The 27,367-nt window shown below is 37.9% G+C and overlaps 1 protein-coding gene across 2 annotated transcripts in view; it reads left to right on the forward strand.

Moving 5' to 3' along the window:
- The first annotated feature begins 3,007 nt into the window (after positions 1-3,007).
- LOC132092347 (forkhead box protein O3-like) overlaps positions 3,008-27,367 on the forward strand; it is a 28,964-nt gene continuing 4,604 nt past the window's right edge. Inside the window, exons 1-3 of one of the 2 annotated variants that reach the window (XM_059498532.1) lie at positions 3,008-3,188; positions 3,445-3,592; positions 4,497-5,202. In XM_059498532.1, coding sequence (XP_059354515.1) covers positions 4,666-5,202 — 537 coding nt within the window. In that variant the 5' untranslated portion in view covers positions 3,008-3,188; positions 3,445-3,592; positions 4,497-4,665. Of the gene's footprint in view, positions 3,593-4,496; positions 5,203-27,367 lie in introns of both variants that reach the window. The other variant, XM_059498531.1, reaches the window with a different exon arrangement.

The following is a 27,367-nucleotide window of genomic DNA, read 5'->3' on the forward strand; positions in this document are numbered from 1 at the left end:
CTGCGGATGGCAAGAAGCGACCAGCCTCCAGCACAATTCAGACACCCACAGACACTCCTCGTAAAAAAAAAAAAAAAAAAAAAAAAGAGCTTGCGCACTGTGAACGAGCTTGAGACTGGCTGCAGTTCCTCTAACGGCCACTGGTGTCAGTAACGGTTAGAAATTTCAGAACCTACGCAATGCTCCTTTAATATTGCATGCATACAAATATTGAAGGGAAAAAGCTTTCTACCAGTCCATGACAGTGTTATTTTAGTACTATTTATATACTATTTTATTATTTATTAATTTTTAAAATTAGCTTTTGTTTATATTGTTTATATAGAAAAACATTTGTAATTGCTCATCAGAACGGCATTTATTCTGCTCAGGAGGCCAGTGTGCGGCTGACATTGTTCATTGTGTCTTTGCCTTCCAGAGGACAATATCTCGCCTCACAGAGATGCACACAGAACGGTACTGGCTAAGTGGGGATTAAACATGAACTGAAACTCCCTTGCAGTTACCAACTACCTCTTAATAGAGTCCAAAGAAGAGTCTCCCAAAACATTTGGGTTGGTACATTTCCATCACCACAAACACACATCACCAAAACAAGCTGTATCTTATGACTTCAAATGCAAGTGGAATCATCCATATGCTCACACATCCCCATTAATATGCAAACCTAACCTCATGGACTGCAAAAGGAGAATGCATACTGTCAAATAAGATGTCTAGCACCCTCTAGTGGATAATGTATTCTGTGGTATTTAGTACTTTATGTACTGTACTTTGGAATACACTTTCTCTCTGAGGAAGAAAAAAATTAAATGGCAAAATTTATATTTAAATGTTTCATTATTAATGCAGATGTATGCAGTTACGCTTCCTTAAATATGGAAGTGTTTTTTTTCCATATTTAAATAATAATAATTGTTATAAACAAAAAGTTACAATTACGACATTTTTTCTTATGTGGTGGAAATGGACTTCAGTTCTTAAATTGTTAATTCTTTTCGTCTTGGAACCAATCATGGTGAGCATAAGCTCCAAAAACGGTCACCAATTCAGTTTCTTCAAAATCTTAACATTTAAAGGGTCTATTTTCTGTCATTTCTCATTTTGGGCTGAAGGTGGCAGTGGAAGATAGTTATGTCGCCTGTTCACACCCTCTGTGTTATTGTTTTACATGACACTAGCAAAGCATTTTTCAGCTTCCTATCTGTTCCTCTCAGAGAGTAGACTAGGCACCTACACCTACAAACAAATCTGCACAATACATCTATTACCATATGCTCAGGGATACTGGACAAACATTTATACAGGCTAAAGGAAAATAAGTTCCATAAATACATGTCCCACAAGAGACCTTGGAGCAACACATAGACTTTCAGCTTCCAAATAACAATAGGTGTAATCTACATTGACATTACTGGAAATATAGCTAGTGTCTATTGTATCGAGGAACCATTTTAGACATTTACAAGAGCTAGTGTCTACACACAGTTATTGTAGAGGTCACTTGAAGACTTTTCCATCCACGCAGGGTTAGGAACAAAGGAAAGGGAGACAGCAGGGGGGAGGGCAGATTTTGAAAAGATAAGGAGTGAATGGAGGAGCAAACAATGTTGTTAAATCTTTAGTGCCTGAATAAGAAAACAGCCTTTAGTGCCACTTGTTGTTGGCCATGCAATAGTATCACAGATAAGCACCCCTTTAATATCCCACACAAACCGTGCGATGATGTAATCAGTTCTGCGTGTTTTCACAAGGTAACGTTACTTCAGACTCTGAACCTGCATACATGTCATAATTAATCAGCATGTATCTCGCTAAATGTTATTATGTGCCGATGCAGACATGTGGAAGAAGAGAGCGCATTCCTTTACAAATATCGTTGGATTCACGATTCATCTGCAGGAACAAGATGTGCTCGTGTTTTGATCAGACGTCACTGCACTGGAGGAGCGCTAACGGCGTAGCAAATTTCTTTATTATGAATTACGTCATGTGTTTGAATAAAGAGAGGCTGGCAGCAGGGGGCGTATCATGAAGGACGACTTCACGCAGGGATTAAAGGGCCAGTGGATGGTAAATACAAGACATGCCTCAACATTTGTCATTGGACCCAGAGCAAGTAAAACTGTTTTTATTATTATTATTATTCATTACCAAATATTTTCGAAAAAAAAATGTCCTCATGCAGTGACTCTCGGAGACTCATTCAGCAGTCTATTCCTAGTATTGTGAAAATACAGATTTGGAACTGAACTCTTGTTTTGCTATAGTTCTGAAACATAATTTGTGTTCAGTTAAATTTTGCCTTTAGATGTGTCACTCAGTGTTTGATGACATGGATGACAAATTCCATTGATTCTTGCAGATAATGGGAGTGATTCACTATGCCAAAAACATGATTGTGAATGTTATTTTACGAGCACAATTTCATGACTTCACTTTTAGGCTGTTCTTCACGAAAATATAAAATAAATAAAAATAAAATAAATAAATAAATAACACAATTCTATGCCTTCAAAAATTGCTTACCAGTAAAACATGGGCTACTTTCATGGTGAATTGGGTGAATTTTCATTTCAAACCACCATAAAGACATGCTTCGAACATGTTTTCAAGAAAATAATACTTTGTCCACTTAAACTGTTCCTTTAAGATATTACTTATCAGGCATCTGATTATAACTAAATTTGTCACACGAACTCCCTCAATACTGTACTACTATCTAATTCTGGCTACTTGTGTTACCTGAAAGTGTAGTCTCTAATCTACAACACATTCCAGATAATGTGCCCAGATAAATAATGTTGTTTGCATGTCTTAACTACAATTTCTCAAACTGTATCTATATTTGGAAAACCGATCAACTGATATGGGTTCTCAGTGCTTGGAGTGACTTGTTTGAACATGTCCTCTCTCCTGTTGGCAGCTGTGATGGGGAGCACTGGCCCTTTAAGAGGCGATCCAATGCGCGGAATCTAGGGGGCAGGTCCCTGTCAGCGCTAGAGGCTGCGTTCCTCTTCTCGCCCTTCTCCAGTCACTCGGTCCTAAATTGAGCTGGCTTGAGTGATGACAGACGATTAGAGTAGATAGTCCTCCTGTGCCTTTAGATAGTTTGGTGCAGAGAGAGAAGGGGCTTTCTGGATGGGATTTTTTTTTTGCAGTGTACCGTTAGTGACAAGGATGCACAGGTGCGCGCTCTAACAAGGCACAGTTATTAAGCGATAGTTGCGTCTCTAACGTTACCTTTAATTGTTAAAGAGTCATCGGAATGCAAAGAGACATCGGGTCAAACTGGCAAACACCACAAAACGATCAGAACGGTCTATGAGCACGCGTAGTTCTGTCCTCGCTATTATAGGAGTCTTGATCTGACATAACGGAGTTTTAATTGTAGCCCGCTGAATGTTCCTTGGCTCTGACAATTCAATTCTTTTGTCACTACAGCGACTTGCTGCTTGTGATGGTTGTGTGCAGTGACGTTGTGGCGCTTTGTCCGTGGCTACTGGCGAAGTGCGCTGGAGAGATATAGTTGTATTACATCAGTGCACCAAGTGAGTGGAGTGCGACACAGAGAAGAGAAACGGGTGTTGAGGTATTGCATTTTGCATTCTATTATTATAATGTATACTCATGCATGAGCTCATATTAATGTAGGCTAATGGATTTATTTACATTAGGTACAATAGTTGTGCTGTCACGAAATTTTGGCGGACAGTTGCGATTTACGTGCGCAGTGTGAGCAAATACATAGTAAGAAGTGATTAAATTGTCTTTGAAATCACAGTTTTGTTAATTCGGCTTTGAAAACGATGGATATATCAGTTAATTTTAAACATTACAGACATTTCAAATGTTTCGCTTGTTGGTCCACTTTGTATGCACGCTGTTTCACTGAATCCAGCCAGCTATAATATTATTAATACTGAATGATACTTAATACTGTTATGGAATGGCAATTATATATTTAAGTCCTAAATTCTTCACCTTCACAATAACAGTGGCTTTATATCTCATTCGTGCGGTCATTTCAACTGGAATACAAATAATCTGAGTCAGAGTGTGTCATTATGAAAGTGTAGCGAGCAATATGTGCCATCAATGAAAGCGGAGCACTTTGCGTACAGTATACACGCTAATCTTTGTTTATACCTTCACGTGAGTGTTGCGCGTACCAACGCATACGCGTGCGCGCGCAAACCGCATTTTTCCAGAAGCCTTTAATTTTCACTGATTCATCAGACACCTATTAAACACGATGAAACCTTTAATGTTTTTTTTGAAACAGTAGCTTAAAACTTACTTATTTGGATGGCAAAATGTTACATTTAAAGTGCATATTCTTTATCTGTCTGGCTTTCTATAATGCAAATTATATAATTTAAACACCACTTTTTTTTCACTTCACTTCACTTTTCAATATGTACGTGTGTGTACATATACATATATAATGCAAAGTTGTTCATAATTTGTATTTTTTTTGTCTTTCTGAAACACAGGGAGGGGTATCAATTATCATTAAGATTTGCACAAGTCGCTCAAGAAGCATTTAAACACCATTTAGATATTTAGGTGCATTCATGGAATGCGACTGTGACCGCTTCCCACTGCCTGTTTATCATTGATCAAGACAGTACAGAGGAGCGTCAGAGAAGGCTGGTAGAGGCAATGGCAGAGATGAGCCTGGAGCCACTGTCCTCTCTGGAGGTAGCCATCGATCCAGATTTTGAGCCACAGAAACGGCCGAGATCATGCACTTGGCCTCTGCCAGAGTCCAGCTCGGCAAAGCCTGCTTCCCACGACACAGATATAATCCCAGAGGAAGATGATGATGAGGATGACAACGCTATGGCAATCAGTGCCAACAGTGTGGATGAAAGAGAGGACAATGGCAGCCCAAGCTTGACCGAGGAATTGCATCCCACTAGCGGTCAGGAGAACACAGGCTCCCCACTTTCTTCTCAGCCCACTTCTGCAACAGCGAGTCCAGGGACAAGCGGTCAGAGCAGCCAACAGCAAACTCCCCGGAAGTCATCTTCAAGGAGGAACGCATGGGGCAACCTGTCCTACGCAGACCTTATCACAAAAGCCATAGAGAGCACCCCAGACAAGAGACTGACACTGTCCCAGATCTACGACTGGATGGTCAGAAGCGTCCCATACTTTAAAGACAAAGGTGACAGCAACAGTTCAGCTGGTTGGAAGGTAAGCGCTCCACTACCCAACTGTGTCCTAAAGGCCACCACATATACTACACATTTTTAGATGTCTCTTCTAATGATAAGTTTAATCAGATATGAAGGGATATTCTGTCATCATTTATTCACCCTCATGTCATTCCAAGCCTGTATGACTTTCTTTCCTCCTTGGAACAAAAAATAAGATATTTTGCAGAATGTTGGTAACCAAACAGATTTGGGTCCCATGGACTCCCATAGCATTTATTTTTGTCCATATTATGGAAGCCAATGGGACCTCAAACCATTTGGTTGACTACATTCATCAGAATATTTTTTTTCGTGTTTTACAGAAGAAAGAGAGTCATACATGTTTGGAATGACATGAGGGGAAGTAATTTTTGGGCAAACTTTCACTTTAAGCAGACATCCAACATGTGTACTGTTGGAGGGCCCCTTCAGGAACAAGGCTGAGGTCCACTGTGCTAGATAATGCGTGTCATAAGGTGGGCAAGTGTCTGTTTTGTTCCGTGCAGCATTTTCATTCTGTATCACAACAAGAAACACATGTTCTGGCATGTTTTGCCACGCTTACTCACGCACAGAGAACTGGAAAGGTTTCGAGGGTTCACGTGCACATGACTCAGCGGTGCAGCAAGCTCAGTGACATCTCCTATAAACAAACTATTTAGATGCCAGCATAAAAATAAACAGCAAATTAGCCATGCTCAGTATGGAAAATTTGTGACAAAACTATTTGCTCAAGTTAGTTTAAATGGACTTTGTCTTGTGATAATTCTTAAAAGCAATAAATACTATATCATCAGACCCAAGCCTAAAACATGCCTATGTATCTAAATGCCTTTATGTTCATATCTATGCAGCATGGCTTACATAAAACTTGGCACAAGAAATGTACCCGCTCTAGAAGCTGCCCAGACTGTTTATGTAGGTGTTGAATGGCATTAGGAATTGTGTAACAACTCAAAATGGCACAAGCTTCTTCTTAGCAGTCACCAGGCAGGACTGCTTTCAGAGGGAATGTCATGGCCATGGGCAAAGCCAGCACAAGACATATCGGCCTTTCACTTACAGAGCCAGGGTGGGTTGGGGGAGGGGGTGTATGGTGGGGTTGTGGGTGCAAGGTCAAGGACTGAGTTTGCAGTATGAGGCCCCACTTGCCTGTCCCATTGGCCATAAATAGCCATGAATTATAATAGTAAAAGGAGAGTTAATGCCAGGTCTGTGGCAACGGCAAACTATGTGGAATCCAGCTCAGCGTGGAACTGTTTACACACTGACTCATCTAACATTCAGGACAGTATATGAGCACGATCATGTTTCTCAAACTGCTATGCAAAACATTACCTGTCAGTCAAACATGTTTTATGATCAAATACTATAACTTCAATTCTAGCATGAGTTTACACAAATAAACACACCTCCCCCTGGTCTCTATCAGAACCAGTGGTCCCTGCTGCCATTTCTGATATGTGGATAAATGTCTAAACATGTCCCACTGATCTTTGCTCATGCGTTACCTTGAGCTCTAAATATGACACACATTCCAGCAAACGTCTTACAACTCGGAGCAGATCTGTGTGTACGGAGTTTAGGTGCTGGTTTTAACATAACCTCAGAATATCTCAACATTGCGATAAAAAACTACTTCACTTAAACCCTGTATTGATGGATAGATGCTTTATACTTGAAAAAAGATTCTTGAAGGATGAAAACATAAGTATTGAGACCCACCACAACCCTCTCAATATTTGCATTTTACAGTAAAATGTTTCAAAACCTGCAAGAAAGGCCAGTTTCCTAGCTAATTAAGAATAGAAAATGAGTTAAATTAAGAAAAAAAAAAAGTAGGTCTAAGATGTCTTATCCAGACAACGACCAAGTACAGGTGCAAAAATGATAAGCTGCATCACTATGGCTACCGGGTCACTGGTCCTCTCTGCTTTAATGAGAGGGTTTGGATGAAATGTGATCTCATAAAGACATTCCTTTGTTTCTGTTGAACATACTGGTGTGACTCTGCAGGAGAAAGAGAGAGAGAAAGAGAGGGAGAGAGAGAGAGAGAGAGAGAGAGAGAGAGAGAGAGAGAGAGAGAGAGAGAGAGAGAGAGAGAGAGACTGTTATAGCACATTACAGCACCCTTCTCCTACTCTCTGGACTAAATGTTACTGGAAAAAGCTGTGTCTTTATTTAATGATCTGGTTATATGGTCAGACTAAATGTGATTGTGAAGAATTTAGTGTTTTTGAAAAGATTTCTTATGCAGGTGTACAAGTGATTGAGATTTTATTGATTTATCGTTTTCTTTCACAATGAGCTCCAGCAGATACAGATCATTCCTCTTGTGCCAAATGAGGTACTTTACTCTTAAAATTCAGCCTTTAAATTATTCAGTGCTTCAAGCATTCATTTGGGTAATTTTATAAAGTTTTAAGAGATATCTCTTGAGGGTCTCTCTCACACACACATGCACATTTGCCTGCTCACTGCTTTTAATCTGCTTTTAATCTCGTGTCCCCCACACACACTCGTCTCTATCCTCTTTGCTATGTTATTACCTTGCGTAACCCTGCTGTTTATCTCACATCTGAAATATAATCAGATTATGTAACTTAAAAAGAACAAGCTACTACTATATTGCGTTGCACCATAATTGTTCCTGGAACACTTAATATGCTGAGCTGCCAAACTAGGCCCAATAGAAATCTTTCAGTCACAGTGATGAAAGCGTTCCAGTCACCCTCCAGAGGGTATGTATTCTGCGAATTTCACTCTGCAAAGTTCCAGGATGTAGGTGCACTACTTAAGATTTTCCCTGTAATCTGTTTATTGTCAAGAGGGAGGGGTAAACAAATACAACATATGTTTTTTATGCACATAATACATGCATATACATGTACATAATATCTACTATATAGCGACTGATCTTTTCTTCCATATTGTGATGTACATCAGAGAGTAATGGATTATCAAAAATGAAAAAGTGTAGAATGGGAAGTTTTATACATGTGATTTTATCTATCTGTTGTTGATTGGATTTTGTGATGTGGATAGAGGCAGGTGAATGCAAGCTTGTCAGAACGGGTTTGAGTGGATGAAATAATTGGAGAAGTCTTGCATATGTTGCTAAACAATAAATAAATAAATGAAACTGATTAATTGTTCACAATGAGATCTAATATTAATTTAGAAAAATAAGTACTGTAGGGCGAATTTCCTTTTGAAAGTGCTGAGAAGATGTGTGGGAGGTGTGTGCAGATATTGCAGTGGCTATGACTGTTAATTCATGTACATGTGTGGCATGTCTTAATGTTGATGTTTTGTGCTTTTATACATGTCTGGTCATGTTAATATGCATGAGAGGTCTTGAAGTGAGGGTCACTGGGGTCATAGATGTTTTGCTATGGTTACAGTAAAGCATCCACCTTATGTTGCAACACGGAAGTAAGCCATTTTCTATCAATTTAATTGAACATTTCATATTTGAAAACATTTGATAAAAAAAAAAAAAAAAAAAAAAACACAGACTTCCTGATGGGACAGCATCTACATCAGCATGTCAGAAGCAGATATGCTGCGGTAAAGACATTTGAATGCATTTCTAGTTCAGCCTGTGCTTCTTCCCACCTTTTCCTTGCCCTTATTGTACCCGCTCAGTTTTCTAAAGGTGTGCTTGCTTGCAGCTCTTGACCTTAGGCTTTTGAAACTTTAATTTGTTTTGTTCCCAACCCATCATTTCCAATTACTTAGGTCTGCCCGTCACGGTGCAGATAAATAGTTCTCGTTTAAACTTTAATTGAGCACTATAAAGCTAGATCTCTATGTCAGGAGCTTTTGGCCAGACAAAGTCAGCAGTAATGAGAAGAGATGTGGCTTTGTAGAGAGTGATTATTGCAGTGAACAGAAGGAAATGACAGTTTTAGGGAAATACATACTCAGCGACAATCTCAGTCATCAGCCCTTTGAGAGATAACACAGAAACACTGTCAGACAGGATTGGCGGTTATTAGCTTGGTTGTGGTGACGCAGAGGGTCTGATTTGGTGTGGATATGCGTGTGTCGACAATTGATTAGACAAAAGATTGGATTGATTAACCCAGATTATGGTAGATTGAGTCGATTGTGGAGCAGGTGTCTAAATATGGGTTTGTGATGATGTAAGACTTTCTATTCTCCTTGACTAAGCAAATTTATTTTCTGTGACATAACACCAGAGGCCACATGGACATTTGGTAGTCAAATTTATGTTGGCTTATGTATCTGACAGAGCCTGACAAGTAGATGCCTGACACTTAGTCAAAAGTCTAGGAAACTTTACAGAGCTACAGGTTTGATCAGATGCCAAGTTGAACGATTTCATTTATCTTCACATTTTATCCTATAGCTGCAAAAATCACATGGTAGCTTCCACTGTGAAATCTCATTTGTCCAAATACTGCATAGTATATTAAACCTCAAATTATTTTTGATTGCCTGTGATTGTGTCACGCTTTGCTGCATTTTTACTTAAAAAGTTTTTTTGAAAAAAAAAGCTTGATTTTTAAAAACACATTTAGAGAAATATCTCCCTTGATTGCTTGTGTGAACTATGACATTCTGAGCAGGCTGGAGTAATGGCTGCTGGAAATCCAGCATTACCGTACCATCACAGAAATAATTAAATGACATTTTAAAATATATTAAAATAGAAAACAGCTGTTTTTTAATTTGGGTTGGAGCTAAACTGTGCAGGAATTTTTCTCAATCTGAAGTTCTCTTAAAGTCAAAGTCTTTTCCATGAACTGATGTCATAAGAGTACAGTTTGTGACACTGTGCCAGACCAACACCTCTTATCAATACAGTGTGTTCTAAATAACAGGCCCATCAGACGTTCTGCAGGTGGTGAGGTCATCGGCACATGGCTGTTATCTGGTTTAAGAGTCCATTGCCTTGCTCACTATCAGCAGAGGCTTATCTCTTTTCACTGCACCTTCAGTGTTTACACACCTGTCTTTAACCTGCCCCGGGGTCAGCTCTGGGGATATGGATGTCAGTGGAGGCCAGTGGATCAAGCTGAATGGGGCCGAAGCGCTGACTTAGCAGTAAAGCCTGCAACGGTTCCAGCTGCTGTACACATCAGCAGTTTGTTATCAGCCAGCTCAGTCAGAGTGAGGAAGCAGTATATCAGGAACATTTTGGGCTAAAGTAATGCAGCACATGCCTTTTGGCACAAATTTGAAGGCAGCTGCTCTAATCTCTAACACTCCCTGCATTTTTTTGTTAGATTTGCTAAGTTTTGTTCCATTTACCTTTGTTTGCCCTCCTCCCCCATCCCTCTCTCTATACTTCTATTTGTGCTGCGGTGTTTATGGGGGCATGAAATCGCTCTACAGCTCCTGGGTATCTCATGTACGTATTAGTCAGAATGCCAACACTGACAAGTTGCTCTCACTGTTTGTCTGTATTCATCTGTCTCTCATTTGTTCTTCCTTTGCATTGCACATGCTCAAAAAAGATCATTCTCTGTCTTTGCATATGCGCCAGTCAATCCCTCTCCATAAAAAAAACCATTGTAAGATTTAACCTAGTTAGTCTACAGCAGGTCCAACACACTATAAATGTTATTGACTTGAGGGTAAATAAATGATGACAAAATTTTCATATTTGGTTGAACCTTTTCTTTCTAAGCACAGCAGCAACAAAGTGGTTAAAGGGGTTGAGAGGGTGATAAATGGTCAAACAAAATGATATTGTTCTTGACACAAAAATGCACAGTACTAATAAAATTAATATAAAATAATGTATGATTTGATTAAAGAAGTTGCTACACTATCTTTCAAAAGTTTGACAACAAGATTTTTTAAAACAAATGAATGCTTCAATTATAAATAATTCACAAATTGATCAAACACAGTCAAGGTAAAGACATATAAATTATTTCTATTTCAAATAAATGCTGTTTTTGAGAACTTTCTATTCATAAAAAATGCTGAGAAAATCTAGCATGTTTTCCACAAAAATATTAAGACACCTGTTTTCAACTCTGATGACAAGACAATAAGAAGAAAGGTGTCTTGATTACCAAATCAGCATATTGCAACACTGAAAATAAATTTTTGGCATATTAAATTGCATTTTAAAATATATTAAACTAGACAACTGTTATTTTAAATTGTAACAATATTTCAAAGTTTTGCTATTTTCACTATATTTTTGATCAAATACATGGAGCCTTGGTGAGCTTAAGAGACTTCTTTCCAAAAACATAAAAAAAATCTTACTGACCCCAAACTTTTGAACTGAAGTGTACAGTAATAGTTTGCTTGAATGGCATTGAGGGTCACAGGGTTTAATGAGCAAACATGCTCCTCATTGATTGCACTCGCAAACAGTCACACTCTCTGAATCCTGCAAACCAAGCATGCAGGGTTCACAGAGCAGTATATTCATATACCCTTTACGACACCCCCTTTGTTTTTAAGGAGTAGTTAAGAGGCTCTGAGTCTGTTTCTCCTTGTTTCTCTCATTCCCGCAGGGAGTGTTGATGCTTTTGACATGCACACAAGCAAATGGACACAGACATACACACACATCCCTTTTCTGGGAACAGTATGCATTTCCTTGCTCATATGCTTTAAAGATAGTGCTTTTCTTTGGATGAAAGCATGTGCGCATGAGTGACCATATGTAGTAATGTGTGTGTGTGTTTGTGTGTGTATTTATTTACACACAATTTTTATTATTATCACTGAAAGGTTTACCACTAAACTTTCCCTTTCTGTTTTTTATTTCTCTCTGTGTAGAGGCCCAATAAGGGGTTACATGGGGTACCAGAAAAAGAGGCCCCTCGCCTTCTCTCTCTTCCTTCTCTTTTTTTTTCTAAGTTTGCCTCCTTCTCTTTCTCTCAGATTACTGTGAAGGGGTGGGTGGGGGTGCGAGGTTACACTCTCCTGTGTTGTGTATAGACCTTGAGGGAAACATACAGTATCAACATTGTTTGTATACAAACAGCTCATTATTCAACACTGTATGAAGAGATCTTAGTCTGCTGAAACACTGGCATTGTAGAGGATATACGGTTGCTCATATACGTGGTTTATGTTTGCTTCTCACTGAATGTTGTGTGTTTATTTACCACTGATTGTGGTATTGGATGCAGTAAAACTGGTCGCTGTGGTGTTGTAATGTAAAAAGCAGTGGGTTTTGTATAGGTTTGGTATTTGTAAAGTGAAGTACAATATCTTACAATCTTGGAAAAAACATCACTAAAATGATTTTTAATTCATGTGAAGTCGTACACTACCCACATTGTGCACTTTTTCCAATAAAGCTACATCAAAAGAAAGAGAGAGCAAACAGAGAAGTAGAGACAGACGGATAGATAGAGATTGGTCCAGTGGGAGAGGATTGCTGATGATCTAGCTGGGAATGACATCAGCTGTCGACTGAAAGGGCTTTTAGACCGATTGATTTGCACATGTGCGAGTGAGAATATGACGCTGATGTGTGTTAGTGTTTGCAATATGAGTGCCACACATGATAGTGTGTGCATTATTGGTCTGAGTGGTCGATCTAAAGTCGTTGCCTTTCCCCACAGATTTTCTTCCCTCGCAGTGCTGCTTGGTAAATATGGGTTAGTGTGCCTTTCCTGTCTCTCCTCTCCCCACTTCTTCCCCCTGTTTGTTTTACTTTTCCTTTTCTTCCACCCAGCTATTTGCTCCCTTCTATTTTTTTCCCCTCTTCCTGCAGCTGTGCAGTGGGATCCAATGATTTTCCAGGAGAACACAAAAGGCTTGGAACAACAACATGTCAGGATTTCTGACATGCAGTGTTATGCTGAGTTGTAGTGTTCGTCTGAATACGCATTCAACCTCTGGTTAATACATTATAGTTATTTTGACTTGTTGTTTTTTATAGGCATATTGTATACAGTATGCGTAGTAAAGACAATTTCTCAGTGGTGTGATGTGCAGTGTGTGGATTAGTCTCTAAACTTGAGGATTAATCAGGTGGTTGGTCATATGAGCTGACTTAGTGTGCAATGTGTGTATGTACACATACAGTGTGTGCGTACAGAGAGCGAGTGGAGATTAAACTAAGGATCATAGTGTAATCTGCTGTGTGGTTATATCAGCTTCACTATCACACCATGCATCACACCAGATTGCTCAATGCAGAGAGGAATTACACCACGAAAAAGAAAAAAAGGTGGAGACAGTCAGGGGAAGAGTAAAGCTTGGTCAAAACAGCCAAGATAAATATAAGGATGAAGAAAGAGCTTTGATTTTCTACCAGTTGCTGACCAGCATGAGTCTTTTATGTGTATCCTTTAAGAATACATAACCGAAAAATAATAGAAAAAAAGAAAGAAGAGAAAAAGAAACAAAAATGTAAAAAGTTCACTTACACTAAAAACAAATTGTATATTTTATGATTAGTTTTATATAATATTTTTATTTATTAAATATACTTTAGACTTTTACATTATTACAAAAAACTTCAATTTTCAAATAAGTTCTGTTATTTTAAACTTTATATTAATCAAATAATCCTGAACAGAATATCATGCATGGCTTCCACAAAAATACATTTTCAACTTTTACAATAATAGGTTTTATTAACATATTAGAATGATTTCTGAAGGGTCATGTGACACTGAAGACTGGAGGAATGATTCTATAATGTCATTACTGGAATAAATTACAAATTTAACAGTAATAATATCTCACAATAGTGTCATTCACTTCAGTTTATAACCTTGCACACAAGATATTCATTTATTTGCTTTTTTAATCTAAACATCTGATTTATCAAGATTATTATTTACATTTATAAAATATACTTTAAAAAAATAATAAAAAAATATATATTTGCAATAATATAAATATAAATATTTAAAATATTTTTTTTATTTTCATGTACCTTTTCAGGTAGCCCTTTGGTAGGGAATCATTGCTCTTTTATATGACCTCCTGATGACCCTGTTTTAGTGTTTTGTTGAATGTTTGCGGCTGCATGTAAGTTTATCCAGGAGTTCATGTTTCTTTGTGTGTGTGTTAAGGTACAGAGTGTATATTTGATTGGCCAACACTACCATCTTCATGGTCCACTGAGCTTTCTTCTTAGGCAAATTTAACATCATTCAGGTGCCCCGTCATTCCCACATATAATTTCCATTCTTGGTGAGCAGATTGAGTTATTTATTTTTTTCGTTTTTGCTTTAACTCTTTTGCTTTGTTTCTGGCTGACTTGCACTCCTCCCCATCTGCGATTGGCTGGAGAAGTTCAGTGGGGCACTCAATCAGCGCAGTGGAAGTATATGTAGGCCAGTGTGTAGCTGTGCTTTAGTGTGTGTGCATGTGTGTGTACTGTGCAGTCGCGTACTCTGGCAGTCCTCCAGCTCTCTCTTTCAGAGTTTCAGAGGGAGGGAGTGAAGGAGAGGACAGAGGGAGGAGTAGACCGTGAGTCCTCTTCTATGCAGTATGCGCATTAACGACACTAAACGCATTAGTGTTTAGTCTAAGATTGGTGACAAACATTTGGAACAACTTTTCTGATTGTAACGCCAAACTGGTTTGCATTCCGTGGCCACTCTTTTAATCCTGTAAAATGAATATTGTTTCCATAAAAGACGTCAACAATTGCTGATTACTATGACAGAACCTCTGAACCAGCTCTGTCACTGAATAAAAATACACAAGGATGCAAGCATCAATCTGTCACATTTAGTGGTTCCTGCTCTTATTTTAATTAGATGTACCACTGGCAACCTAAACAGACCTTGGAAAGCTGTGATGTTTTTGAAGGAAGTGGATTTACAGTGAAAATGAGAGCGATGCCAGGGAATGAGGGGAGAAGCAGGTTTTGAGTGTTTTCCAAAACTACACTTCTGAATTTGTCTTTAACAACTGTGCCCTGAAAGTGCCCCATGCACTTCTAAAGCACTTCCCTCTGGCACGTCCAGGAATTTAGTTTGAGTCTCTAAGGCGTGCTACAAAAAGCACAGAAAGTCTGTTGAGCTGCTAAGCTTACCCACAGTGAATAACTATCCCATCTAAAAAGCTCCCACTGCACACACACACACATGTGCTAGGCAACCTGGCACAGGCGAAAACATCAACTCTCTTGTATCTCCAGACGCTGGATGTCTAGACAGAGAGGTGGTGAGAGGGTCTGACAAAGAGACTCATGAGTGTCTCTGTCTGCGCATTTTACAGTGAACCAGCTCGCACACACTTAACATGCCCACATACCCAAATACAAAATTACTAAAAGCCTGGTGGGCACAATCCACACTTCACTGTATTATGAATCACTGTTGTTGGGCAAGATTTCATACAGCCCACATACTGTCTAGACACACGCTTTTAGCAGAAATATATGATTTCTTTTTACCCACTATATACAGGCTACCTTGCCTTACTGAATACAGAATCTAGCTGTCTTTTGTCTGTCTGCCTGTCCTAGACATCCATCCATCCATCTTGTTTTTATTTGTTTTAAACAGCAGTCAGAACCTTATAACCTTTGTCAGAAAATCCAGTGTTTACACAGGAGTTTCGTTGACACCTTGAAACACAAGTAGAGAGTAAAAAAAAAAAAAGCATCAGCTGACAGCCACACCTTAAGAGTACCCATGCATTATTCAGTTAAGCATTCAGCATTATTACTCTGTAAGCAGATGAGTGAAGAGTTAAACATCCTGCACACCTCTGTAGGGTTTTCAGCTCGTGATCTGACTGCTACTTCTGTATGTCTGCAAATAAAAATAGAGCATAACCTTACTTCCATTTCTGATGACTATTTAAATCAGCAAATGATTGCCTAAGTCACTGAGTGGGTGAATGCATTTGCTATTTTTAAAGACATATGCATGAGCAGTAACAACGGTGCACTGCTTCTATTATGTCATTTTGGTCAGAGGTCAGTTTAAAGCCATTTAGGACATTTCATAAATATAGGTATTTTTATTTTAGGGAGGATAGTTGAGTAAAAGTGTGTGTGTATGTGTGTGTGGGTGTACATGTACAGTATATGTCAGAAGGAGGGCTGCTATTCAGGTTTTTCAAGTTGTATTAGAGCTCCAGTCCTCAACTGAAGAACAGCACTTTTTGCTCCTCCTACCCCCGTTTCTCTACGTTTTTGGAGGGATTACTGCGTAGACCTCTTTCAAAAGGGGTTTCATGGTGAGATTGAGCCTTTGGATTGGCACCCTGCTCGTGTATCAGTGTTCTTTAGTGGACCAGTGCTATGTGCTCACTCAAGTATGTCTTGATTATATGGGGTTCCAAAGCTTTTTTTCTAATTCAAGAGAGAGGCCCAGTTCAACTATGAGTGTGCGTGTTTCATGATTCTGGAGGGAGTCCAATTTGCCGGAGAGTGTGTGTGAATGCGTTGGAGCCGTGCCAGAAAGTTCAGCGCAGTAGATGAGTTGTTACTGGAAGGCTTTTTGTTCTGGGTTCCACTAGAGAAAAGCCCTTTACAAGAGTCAGCCAGTCAAAATGGCAGAAGGGAGAAAGGAGAGGAAAAGGAGAGGAGGAGGGGAAAAATACCAAATGGCCTACTTGTGAGACTGATCTATTATTGAGGACTTAACTAACAGCCTTTAAGATTCTGCTGAGATACCACTGCCATGGAGATATGCGTTCCAGTCCATAATAAGCTATATTTACCTTAAGCGGTCTTCTAGGTGGCTTGACTTGGAATCTCAGGGGTTAATCATGCCCCTAGACATCATAATTCAGACCTAATATATATGGGTAAAATAAAAAAAATAAAAAATGTCAGTGAACTTAAAAAAATAAGTATACATTTAAGTAGCACTTAAAAAATAGGCTACAAGGGGCATGTTCGATAAAGAAAAATACTATTAATATTACTGGCAGTATGAATAATATAAATAATAGTAAATATAATTAATATATATTTAATCACGCCCTTGAACCATATTTAATTCCATAAAAAATGTAGGATTATTTGCAAATATTTTGATTAATTGCCATCTCTACAAACAAATGATGCCAGACAATTTCTCCCAACTTTAATATTTGTAGTTATTTAGATCAGACTGTTCCCAAGGCGGTATTTAGTATAACATAAATGTCCAGATACTTTTTAAGGCCAATGCACATACTGTATATGAGGTCTGGAATAGGAAATAGTTGTAGAAAAGCTCTTGATGATTGTGGAAGTGAGGTCTAAGAGCAAGACCAGACCTGCGACATAGTAATGAAGTCAAGGGCAAAGGTCTGTAGGATGTTCTCCTGATGTCACTCAACAGCTAAGTGGTTATGACTCCTAGGTCAAACCCTATTCTTATTACCCACACCTGTAAAACTGTGTTTATTTACACATTTACAGTAGACAAACCGCTGCCAAGAAGGTCTAGAACAACTAGAGTGAGCTATCAATATGCATTCCCATTTAGGGAAAAAGATAATCAAATATATGTATTCTGTCAGAATACTTGACTGCTTTTACATGGCTGTCAGAGTAGAAATGGTCTTTGCAGGCAGCTTGTGTAGCTACAGCATCTACCAGACAGAGTTAAGTGGAGCACGGTAACCAGGCAAACCTTGACCCCTTGAATACAGTGCAAGGGATTGTCATACATCTCTGTGAAAAGAAAGTGTGAGAGCGAAAGAGAAAGTGTGGAGGGGGAGGGGGAAAATCAATAGACAGACAGCTCACAGCACATGTCCGTGTGGTGTGTTTCAGTATGTGTCATCATGATGGGGAAGGCTGCAGCATTAGTGAGCATGTGGTTAAACCTGGTGTGCTTCAGAGAACCAGAACAAAGAGACATGAGAAAAGAAAGGGAGGTGGGCGAATAAGTGACAGAACGAAGCCTCCTAAGCCAGATACACAGAGAAGGGACTGTGCTGTTTAATTAAACCAGCCGTGTCACAGACACACAGCCACCGACCGAGCACAAGAAAACATGCGCTTGTTTGTTTGTTTTTGTTTATCGAGTTGTTGTCGGGGGTTTTGTTCAAACTCAACTAGTGTGTGATTGGCTTGAGGAAAAAAAAGCTTTTCTTTTAGCCTTTTCTGGTTACAGCGTATACTAGATGAGAAAGCAAATGAGTAGAGGAAAAAAAACAGAGGCGGAGAGGTGGATGTTATGCGTATTCTTGCACGTCTCGATATTTCTATGTTTAGAGCTGTAATCTCCTATTTATCCAAACACACGTACGCAGCCAAAGTGACCCCATCCTTAATCATCTAATCAGTCTGGTTTATTTTGAAGGAAGACATTAGCAGGCACCACTCTTGGCTCTTTTTAATATTATGGAGGTTAAAAGTATAATCAGCAATTTTTGGTTTATGTCAAGGTGGTCTAGATAGCAGTCACCAATATAGTGGTGTGGATTCATCATCATGCAGACATAAATGTTTTAGTTACTGATGCATTGTAAAAATGATTTATTTACAGTAAGCAATGATAAATTTATCCTGAAAGCAAAAGTGCCCCAAAAAATAGGGTTACTGAGATAAAAAGCCGGTCATGTGATATATATATATATATATATATATATATATATATATATATATATATATATATATATATATATATAAGCGTTTCATTTTATTATTATTTAATTTGATTTTGGTCCATAGATTTTTCAATAACCAATACCTTTCATTGTACTCTATAGAAAAAAACTTTTAAATTAATTTTTAGGTGCACTTTCACTTTAATGATGAAAAACGACTTACTATACCAATCAAGATGAACTTTTCAGGCTACAGAGTGTACACAGAGAACATGAACTTGTCACCTTATCCGAAGCCACATCAACTAATGATAACGTCCTTCTCCATTTCCCTCTACTGTATCTCCATCAAACAAATGCATGCATAACCAGAACAGTGTGCTGTAAAAGTGCAAGCACAGCAAAATACCGAACTGGTATAAGAGCCAGAGGAGTGGATTCCTACATTATTTAGATATTTAGTAAACCTCCCATGAGATTATCAGCTGCTGTGTGCATGTGTGATATAACTTAGAAGTAGGTCACCTGATCACAGAATAAGTGTTTTTTTTTTTTTTAAGTCCGAGCATTAGTATCCAGATTTGTGCGTGATACAATGTGCACGTTCATGCATGTGCAACAGCAAGTGTATTTCTGTTTGTGTGTTACATATCAGCAGAAACAGGAAATCATGCTGCCCAAAAGTCAAGGCAGCAGGAACTAGGGGAGGGGGTGAGAATTGCTGGTACAGCAGAAAACCCTGTGACACACTCTCTGCTGTAATGCCTCTTTCTTTGTCTCTTTTTTTAGGTCCGTTGAGACCCTTGTGAATTAGACGTCCATGTGGTGCAGGCATTACTGTAAATGATCGTCATACAGTGATATTCACTAGTGTTGCATGTAGAGGTGTGATAAAGACACGCTGCTTTGTTGTTATCTAGTGTTTGCAGGGACATGTGTGTGGGGTGCTGGCTTTCCATACTCTACCGAGCTCAGCAAAGTAAAATGCAAGTTTTTACACAAATATTTCCACACAGGCACAGATGCACACGCAGTAGTTTAGCTACTGGTTAGTATATAAAGGCTGGGGGTCAATTTTAGTAGTACCTCTGATGATGCTTTTTTGGGTTAAAAGTTGAGCTCAGGGCAGCCATGTTTCCTCAAAAAGCACCAAAACTGCATCTGAAATCGCTGAAATTCCGGCAACTCTGTAGTGAATTCTGAGTGAACAATTTCATTTTCTAAACAGTTGTAAATATAATAATAATAATAATAAATGTATTTTGTATAGTGCTTAAAAATTACTTTCTCAAAGCACTTTACAACACAAGCAAGCACAACACTGAAAATGAAAACACAAAATACAGAGAAACAAACTGGAATAACACTTAATAATTCAACAAAATCTATCAAGTAAAAGCAATCCTGAAGTAAAAAGTTTTAAAAGTTATATACATATTTTATATAAATAATGTACTAAGATTTGGTCATTTATTTTTTATAAATATAGAATTATAATTATTTTAGTCATTTAATTTAATTTTCAATTTATTAAATTGCTAAAGTAAACATTATTTTTTACTCAAGATTAAATCAAGAATAAATAAAATATGACAAATAAAATAATGAAATAAAAACAAAAGATCAAATTTGATTGGATGTGTCACATTTCATTTAAACGGCCAATAATCATATAATGACTGCACAGAATTCTATAATTATGTGCAGGTTGCGATGCTGCGTATCAACACCCCTTTAATAAGGGCTTTGTCATCTTGACTTGTTTAGGACTCATCATGCTCTGTTTTTGCATTGCCCCATGTTTTTTAAGTCTCACTCATGTTTAAATAATGTAAAACAGGCCTCCCCAATGATTAGTGAATTAGTGAGCGATTTTGGACATGGCATTAGTAAGCTTTGATTGCTAATTACCCGGTCTTAAACAACAATCCACTTCAACACCAAATCATGAAATTCATTTAGTCATACAATGAAACTGTAAACCCAAATGGAACACAGGCTTGCCCTTAAGCAAGCTGCATCTTTGTGATCATAGCTAGAAAAGCCACAGTGTATACACATTCCCAAACACACAAACACCCACAAAAATAAAACAGAATAGGGTCTTTTTTAAATCCAGCCCAGATGTGCATAAGAGCGACAAACATTCGCATAGAGATGGAGCCAAACACTGATAAAGACGTTTTCAGTAACTCCCGAGAGCCACAGCAATGTGACGACAACAACCACTATGAACAAATTCATTAAGAGTATATTATTAGAATAAAAAGAACACCTGTTCTATTATGAGTCTTTGTTAAATTACTCTACATTTCCCGTATTCATCAGTGAATCATCCCAACAGTGTCACGCAATACTGTGCATGTGACAACTTTACAGAGGCAAACCTTTGAAACCAATTATTCGCCGAAATCTCACAAGCTCTGTCTGCCATTATAATGGGGTAAATATCGCAGCTGTAGTCTTCCAAAAAACATGTTGCTTGTTCAATACATGCTGCTTGCATTTTGCTGGACAAACAGGTCCCTGGCACGATAAAGTCAGAACCAAATACAGCAATGATTAAGAACAGATTTGTTGGAGCCATAAGAGCTAGTTTTATTGCTTTACTGAGAGAAAAAAAAAACACCCTCTGTTATAACATTTGGAAAAATAAATCTAGCTTATACTAGCAGACCTGTCTGCTGAAGACTTATGAATAAATAAGTCCCTGCTCTATCAATTTGGCCAGGTTAACCTAGGACATCAAGGGACATAGTGTTCCAAATTGGAGCTAAAAATATCATGTGTGGCTGATATCTGTTCAGTGTTGTTTATCTGTTGAGTCGGTCGTGGGTCTTTCATATTCCAAGAGAGATGCCAAAGAGGGTGTGGAGCAAGAGTTTGGAGAAGTGAGGTGAACAGCAGAGCGAAGTCCACAATAGACATGCATTGAAAGGACCGTCACACATGCATGTGTGTATTTTATGCATGTATGAGGAGTTTATTATGATGATGAACTTCAAATCCAAGGCCAGGTACATATTTCTAATGGATTTCATAGTCAACTTTTTTTTCAAATTTTTTTCTCCCTCTTTTAGATTTCTAGACTTTGTGTGGCCTGTGTAGTCTATCACCCGAAACAGCTGAGCTTAAGATGTGGTCCAGACAATTCTATCAGTCATTCATAACCACCTGACAGGAAGGGCTTTGTATATACTTTGACGTCTCAATATGTTAATAGCTGTGACGTGCTAATGAAAGTGGTTGTCAAGTTCTTGAATCAGAGTGAGCATGTCTTTTTATGAATATTTATATGTTTGCAAGCTATAAATACTAAGTCGAAATGTGCGGAAATCGAAATTAGGAGTGATTGTGTACATTTGCTGGACAGCACAGATGACAGTGCTACAGTGAAGTCAGCTGTACAGCTGGTGTGTGTTTGTGCGTGCCTGTATATGAATGATGTGATTGGCTAAACAGAGTGGGCTGGGAAGGCCACCACCCTCTGGATCTAAAGTCCTAGAATAAACAAGGAGGTCTTTGAACATGGCACATTATGCAATGTGCACACAACACACACATACTTGGGTAGTCAAACATGCTTAAAATGCTTTGTACTGGTCATGTTTTGGAAACATTTGCTCCAATTATTAGTTCTGTGTAAAATTCTGGAGGGAAAGGAATAAATGTTCCCTTAGATTTGCATGCAGTTATGTAATGGTTTGTAGCTGGTTAGTCATGCATGACCTGCACAATCACTTTAATTTGTGTGTTTTGCACTTAGCTAGAAAAACTGTTATATTGTTGCATGGGACGTATGAACCTCTGAAAGAACAGAAGAATAACAGAAGAATGACAAAAGAAAACACAGAATGTACTTTCAAGAGAACTAGCCCCACTCCACATGCAGTCCACTACAGTTTTCAGTCAATTCATATACAAAGTCTCTCTCACACTCACACTTTGGAATACGATGTACACACACAAAAGGAGAGATGTCCTGTGCTGGCCGGAAAACGCACATTTTGGTTGGATGGAATGGAATGTTCTCTTCTTCTCTCCAGCAGTCAAGGCAGCTGGGAATGGGATGAGGCGAGAGTGGGAGGGTGCGGGTCAGTGTGCTTGGACCCTATTTGTGTGTGTGTATATAATATGCATAGTATATAATATACATTAACATTCAAAGGATGCATTAAATTGATCAAAAGTGACAGAAGAAAACCTTTATAATGTTACAAGAGATTTTTCAAATAAATGTTGTTTACAATTCATCAAAGAATCAATCATAAATATGGTTTATTTTCTGAAAAGACAGAAACTATGACTAAAACTAAATGGTGTGAAATTAACACTGGCTTAAATTTATTTCAAAATTGCTCAAGTGCCCTGTACACCTTCCCTTACAAACTCTTTTAAAATTGTTTTGTCTTTTTCTAACTGTCCTCTGCTCTGACCCATGCTAAAACCATAAACACTGGACTCTGAATGTTTTATTTTCCTTTTGGTCACAAACATAAAAGCACACATGGACCAAATACTAAGAAAGCCAGTTCTAAGGTTTACTAAGAAATAAGATCTATTTCTGCGGATTTCTGGAAATGTAACTTCTGTGTACACACTTGCATACACACTGCCCTCCACACTGTATGTCATTGAAAGGCAACCACAGTGAAATGTTCGGCTGCCAAACCCGTATTCATACATTGGCCCTGATTTGAGTTACTGCAGTAAGTGTGTGCTTCTGCTGCTGAAATAATGCTGGGTATGTGTGTGATGAGGGGGGAAGAGGGTGGAATTTATGGAAGGACTTTATGGGTCCTCATGAAGATGTGAATTGTGTTTTGTTATGTGGCATGGTGTATGAACTCCAATAAGAGAAAGAGATGAATTGCTCTTCACTGGCTTTCAAGCTTTTTAAGGAACTGCATTCACATGTAAAAAATTTATATATTCCATTGAGTTATATAGTATATAGAATAGTATATGTTCAGAATAATTTCAATATATTATGTTGTGTAACATTGTGAACATCTGGTGAGAGTTAAGGCAAATGTTTTACTATCATCTTGATTTAAAGGGTTACTCCACCCCAAAATGAAAATGTTGTCATTAATCACTAACCCCCATTAGCCATCGTTCCAAACCCGTAAAAGCTCAATTTAAGATATTTTAAGACAATTTAAGACAATTTAAGATATTTTGGATGAAAACCTGGAGGCTTGAGACTGTCCCACTGACTGCCAAGTAAATAACAGTGTCAAGGTCCATAAAAGGTATGAAAAGTTGTCGTCATAATACTTCATCTGCTCCATGAGACCTGCAATCTGGGTTATATGAAGCGACGGGAACACTTTTTGTAAGCAAAGGAAACAAAAATAACAAATGTATTCAATAATTCCTTTGTCAACGGTCTCCTCTGTGTCACTCCATATCACTGTGCTGGGATGCGCTGTTTCTACGTGTATTTAGCTTTGATTTGAAATAATACAGCGTATCCTTGTGGCGCGGAGGAAACTAAAGAGCATATGCAGCACGGTAGGGCTGTGCGATTAATCGAATCGAAATTGCGATTTGAGACATTGTGATTTGCTAATCACAAAAGCCTGCGATGTGGACTCGATGTTAGTCTGTTCCAGAGCATATGCATGACTTCAGCCTTTAGTGACAGACTTACTAACCAATAGAGCGAGCGCCCCTTCGTTCTCCCCAATCAGCACTGCTCTAGCCAACTGTGTAAATGCCCACCATTTAAAAAAAAAAAAAAAAAAAAAGGAAAGCAGGAGGGAGACAGAGTGGTATTATGGCGTCTACATGGTCAGGTCAATAGTTAGGCAAATTAAAACTAAAGAAAAGCATTATGTAACTTAAGCTTTGAAAAGACAGACAACGAACAAAAAAGATAATTTACAAGAGCTGCGTCACAATGCATATCAAGAGCATCTCTTATTGCATGTTCGCTATTCCCAATTCAGCCTGTGTCTCTGAATGTCTCTCATACTCGCCCCTCTCTTCCCCACGTGGCGCAAATCCAACATCACGGACGAGCCGTTCACACTTGCCGCACTCACACAGCCTGTTTCGTAATGCTCGGTTATATTCTCATGAGGCCCTGCACTGCAAATCTCCATTTATATAAAAAAATGAATATTTTCAGTGAAATTGAGTAACTAAGTTAATTCTATAAAATTAGTTATACCATTATAATCTTGTCTGCTGAAAAAAATAAATAAATTATATATATGTATATATATATATATATATATATATATATATATATATATATATATAGGCTATATATATATATATATATATAGGCTATATATATATATATATATATATATATATATATATATATATATATATAAAGCCTATATATAATATTTCATATATATATATATATATATATATATATATATAGAACCCCTCCCAAAACACAATTGAAAATTGAAAGATTTCAGGGTTATAATGGGAATTGTATTGGATAGAACTACAGTAATTCCTATTGGAATAATGCCAAAAACAAAAAGGTTTCATGGAAACTGAAAGAATTTTTTGTTGTTGTTGTTTTGTTTTTTTTCAGCAGTGTAATAATACTCATACTGTGCTGCACATTATTGACAGTACTGAGCTGTAGCTTGACTTTGCAAATTTAAAATCAAATCGCAATCGCAATATCTGTCAAAAAAAATCGCAATTAGATATTTTCCCCATATCGCACAGCCCTACAGCACGGTATATGGAGTGACACAGAGGAGACCGTTGACAAAGGAATTATTTAATAAAGTCATTATTTTTGTTTTCTTTGCTTACAAAAAAAGTCTCAAGCCTCCATTTCATCTAAAATATCTTAAATTGTGTTCTGAAGATGAACAGAGCTTTTACAGGTTTGGAATGACATGGGGGTAAGTGATTAATGACAAAATGTTCATTTTGGGGTGGAGTATCCCTTTAAACTTAATTAGCAAAAATCATGTTAAAGTCATTTTGATTCATTTATGTGAATCATATAGATTCAAAACTCTGATTTAATAAATCACAATGAAAAAAACATTTCAAAGAAGTCTAATGTGGTATTTTTATGTATAAAATTGAGTACATAATGTTAAAATATATGATGAATATTGTCAGAGGGTAAAAAAAATATATCCTTTTTATTACCTTATAACATTATATTTTTATAACATTTATTGTATACAATATTTATTTATTTTATATTTATTTATTTATATTTATTTTATGCCCAGCCTTGGTCTCAATATTAAAATAGTGACAAACGTACAGTTAGATTATCTCAATATTTAAAATGTCCTCTGAATCAATATAATTTTCTCCAGTCTAACTTTTTCGTAAGGGCTGGCAGGTTTATATCCCTATGGCTTTGGTCTGGTTGATTTGAGTGCAAGTGCCTGCTGGTTACAGGTTTGTATAGTCACTGGCTTCCTGACATCACAAAAATTACCAGTCAGAGCGTAATAACATTCACAGAGAGCACAAGATAACTAAAACACATCTCTCAGAAGAAGAATGTGAGCGAAGCCGTGGTTGCGTGTGTGTGCATTGCGTGTTTGCTGACATTGATGGATTGTAACCACATGTTGCTGATGGACAAAAAGGTCTCTGTGTTCCAGAGAGGTTCTGAATGCAGCTGGGTGCTCAGTTAACAGCCTCCCCAACACACACGTGTGCAGAGAGATCATACACATCGTACTGACTAGACATTTACACAAAATGGCTTAAATTTAAACACAACAGGTGAAAACTGATATTGTCCCATTAGTTTCAGGCTGTAAGGATGAGCTTTACAGATTAAGGAAAGTGTGTGTATGTGTTTTCTGACTGAGAGGATAATTATAGGGTTTACAGGTTGTGTGCACTGCACTTGTGTTTCTTAAAGTTTGTACGTTTGAACTGGGGGCTTCCTGCACAAATATCTCTGATAAGTGTTAACCACAAAGACACTGATACTCTGACAATCAAAACACACACACAAACACTCTATAAACACTTATTAAGGTCCTCTCCTGAGAACAGGATTACGCAGTAAGGAAAAGTTTAAAGAAGCAGTTAAAATAAGAGATGTGCATGGAAAGAAAGGAGAAAATGTACTGTGAGTTTGTTATTGGTGTCAGTGCCACAAGTTTGTTTAGAGCTGCCAAGCGAGCGGAGGAAGAAAATGAATTTGTTTTAATGACTTCATTCACAACACGCTGCTCCATTGTGGTTTTAGTCATACCCTTCTGCCTCTTTTCCCTCACACGCACAAACATTATGTCATTAATCTCTAGAGAAACTTGGCACTGTAAACACCGGTATCCATGGTATCACTGCTCATAGCTCAACACACATCTTGTGAATCACAGGACGGGATAGTTCAGTTGAGAAATGTGCTCATCAATGTGAACTCAGCTCTTTATGTCTGATAGTTATAACAGTGCATCCTTCTGCATTATTGAAGGAAAAAAGAGAATATTTTAGAAATGAAACCTGTCTGTTCTGCCAAAGTAACCAGCTGTAATATGTTTCCTCTGCCAAGTTTCTATAGTTACACAGCACATTGTGCTTTCTCAGCCTCTGGAGGTCACATTGTATGTGTAATACACAGTGGCATCTATTTTCCACTTGTTTCCTATTCATTAGTTCTGAAAAGTAGCTGTTCTTCAGATATCATAAATTAGGTTGGAGCATCACGTTGGTGTCTTGTATGTTACATAAAT

Source organism: Carassius carassius, chromosome 18, assembly GCF_963082965.1.
Source record: "Carassius carassius chromosome 18, fCarCar2.1, whole genome shotgun sequence".
NCBI classification, from domain to species: domain Eukaryota; kingdom Metazoa; phylum Chordata; class Actinopteri; order Cypriniformes; family Cyprinidae; genus Carassius; species Carassius carassius.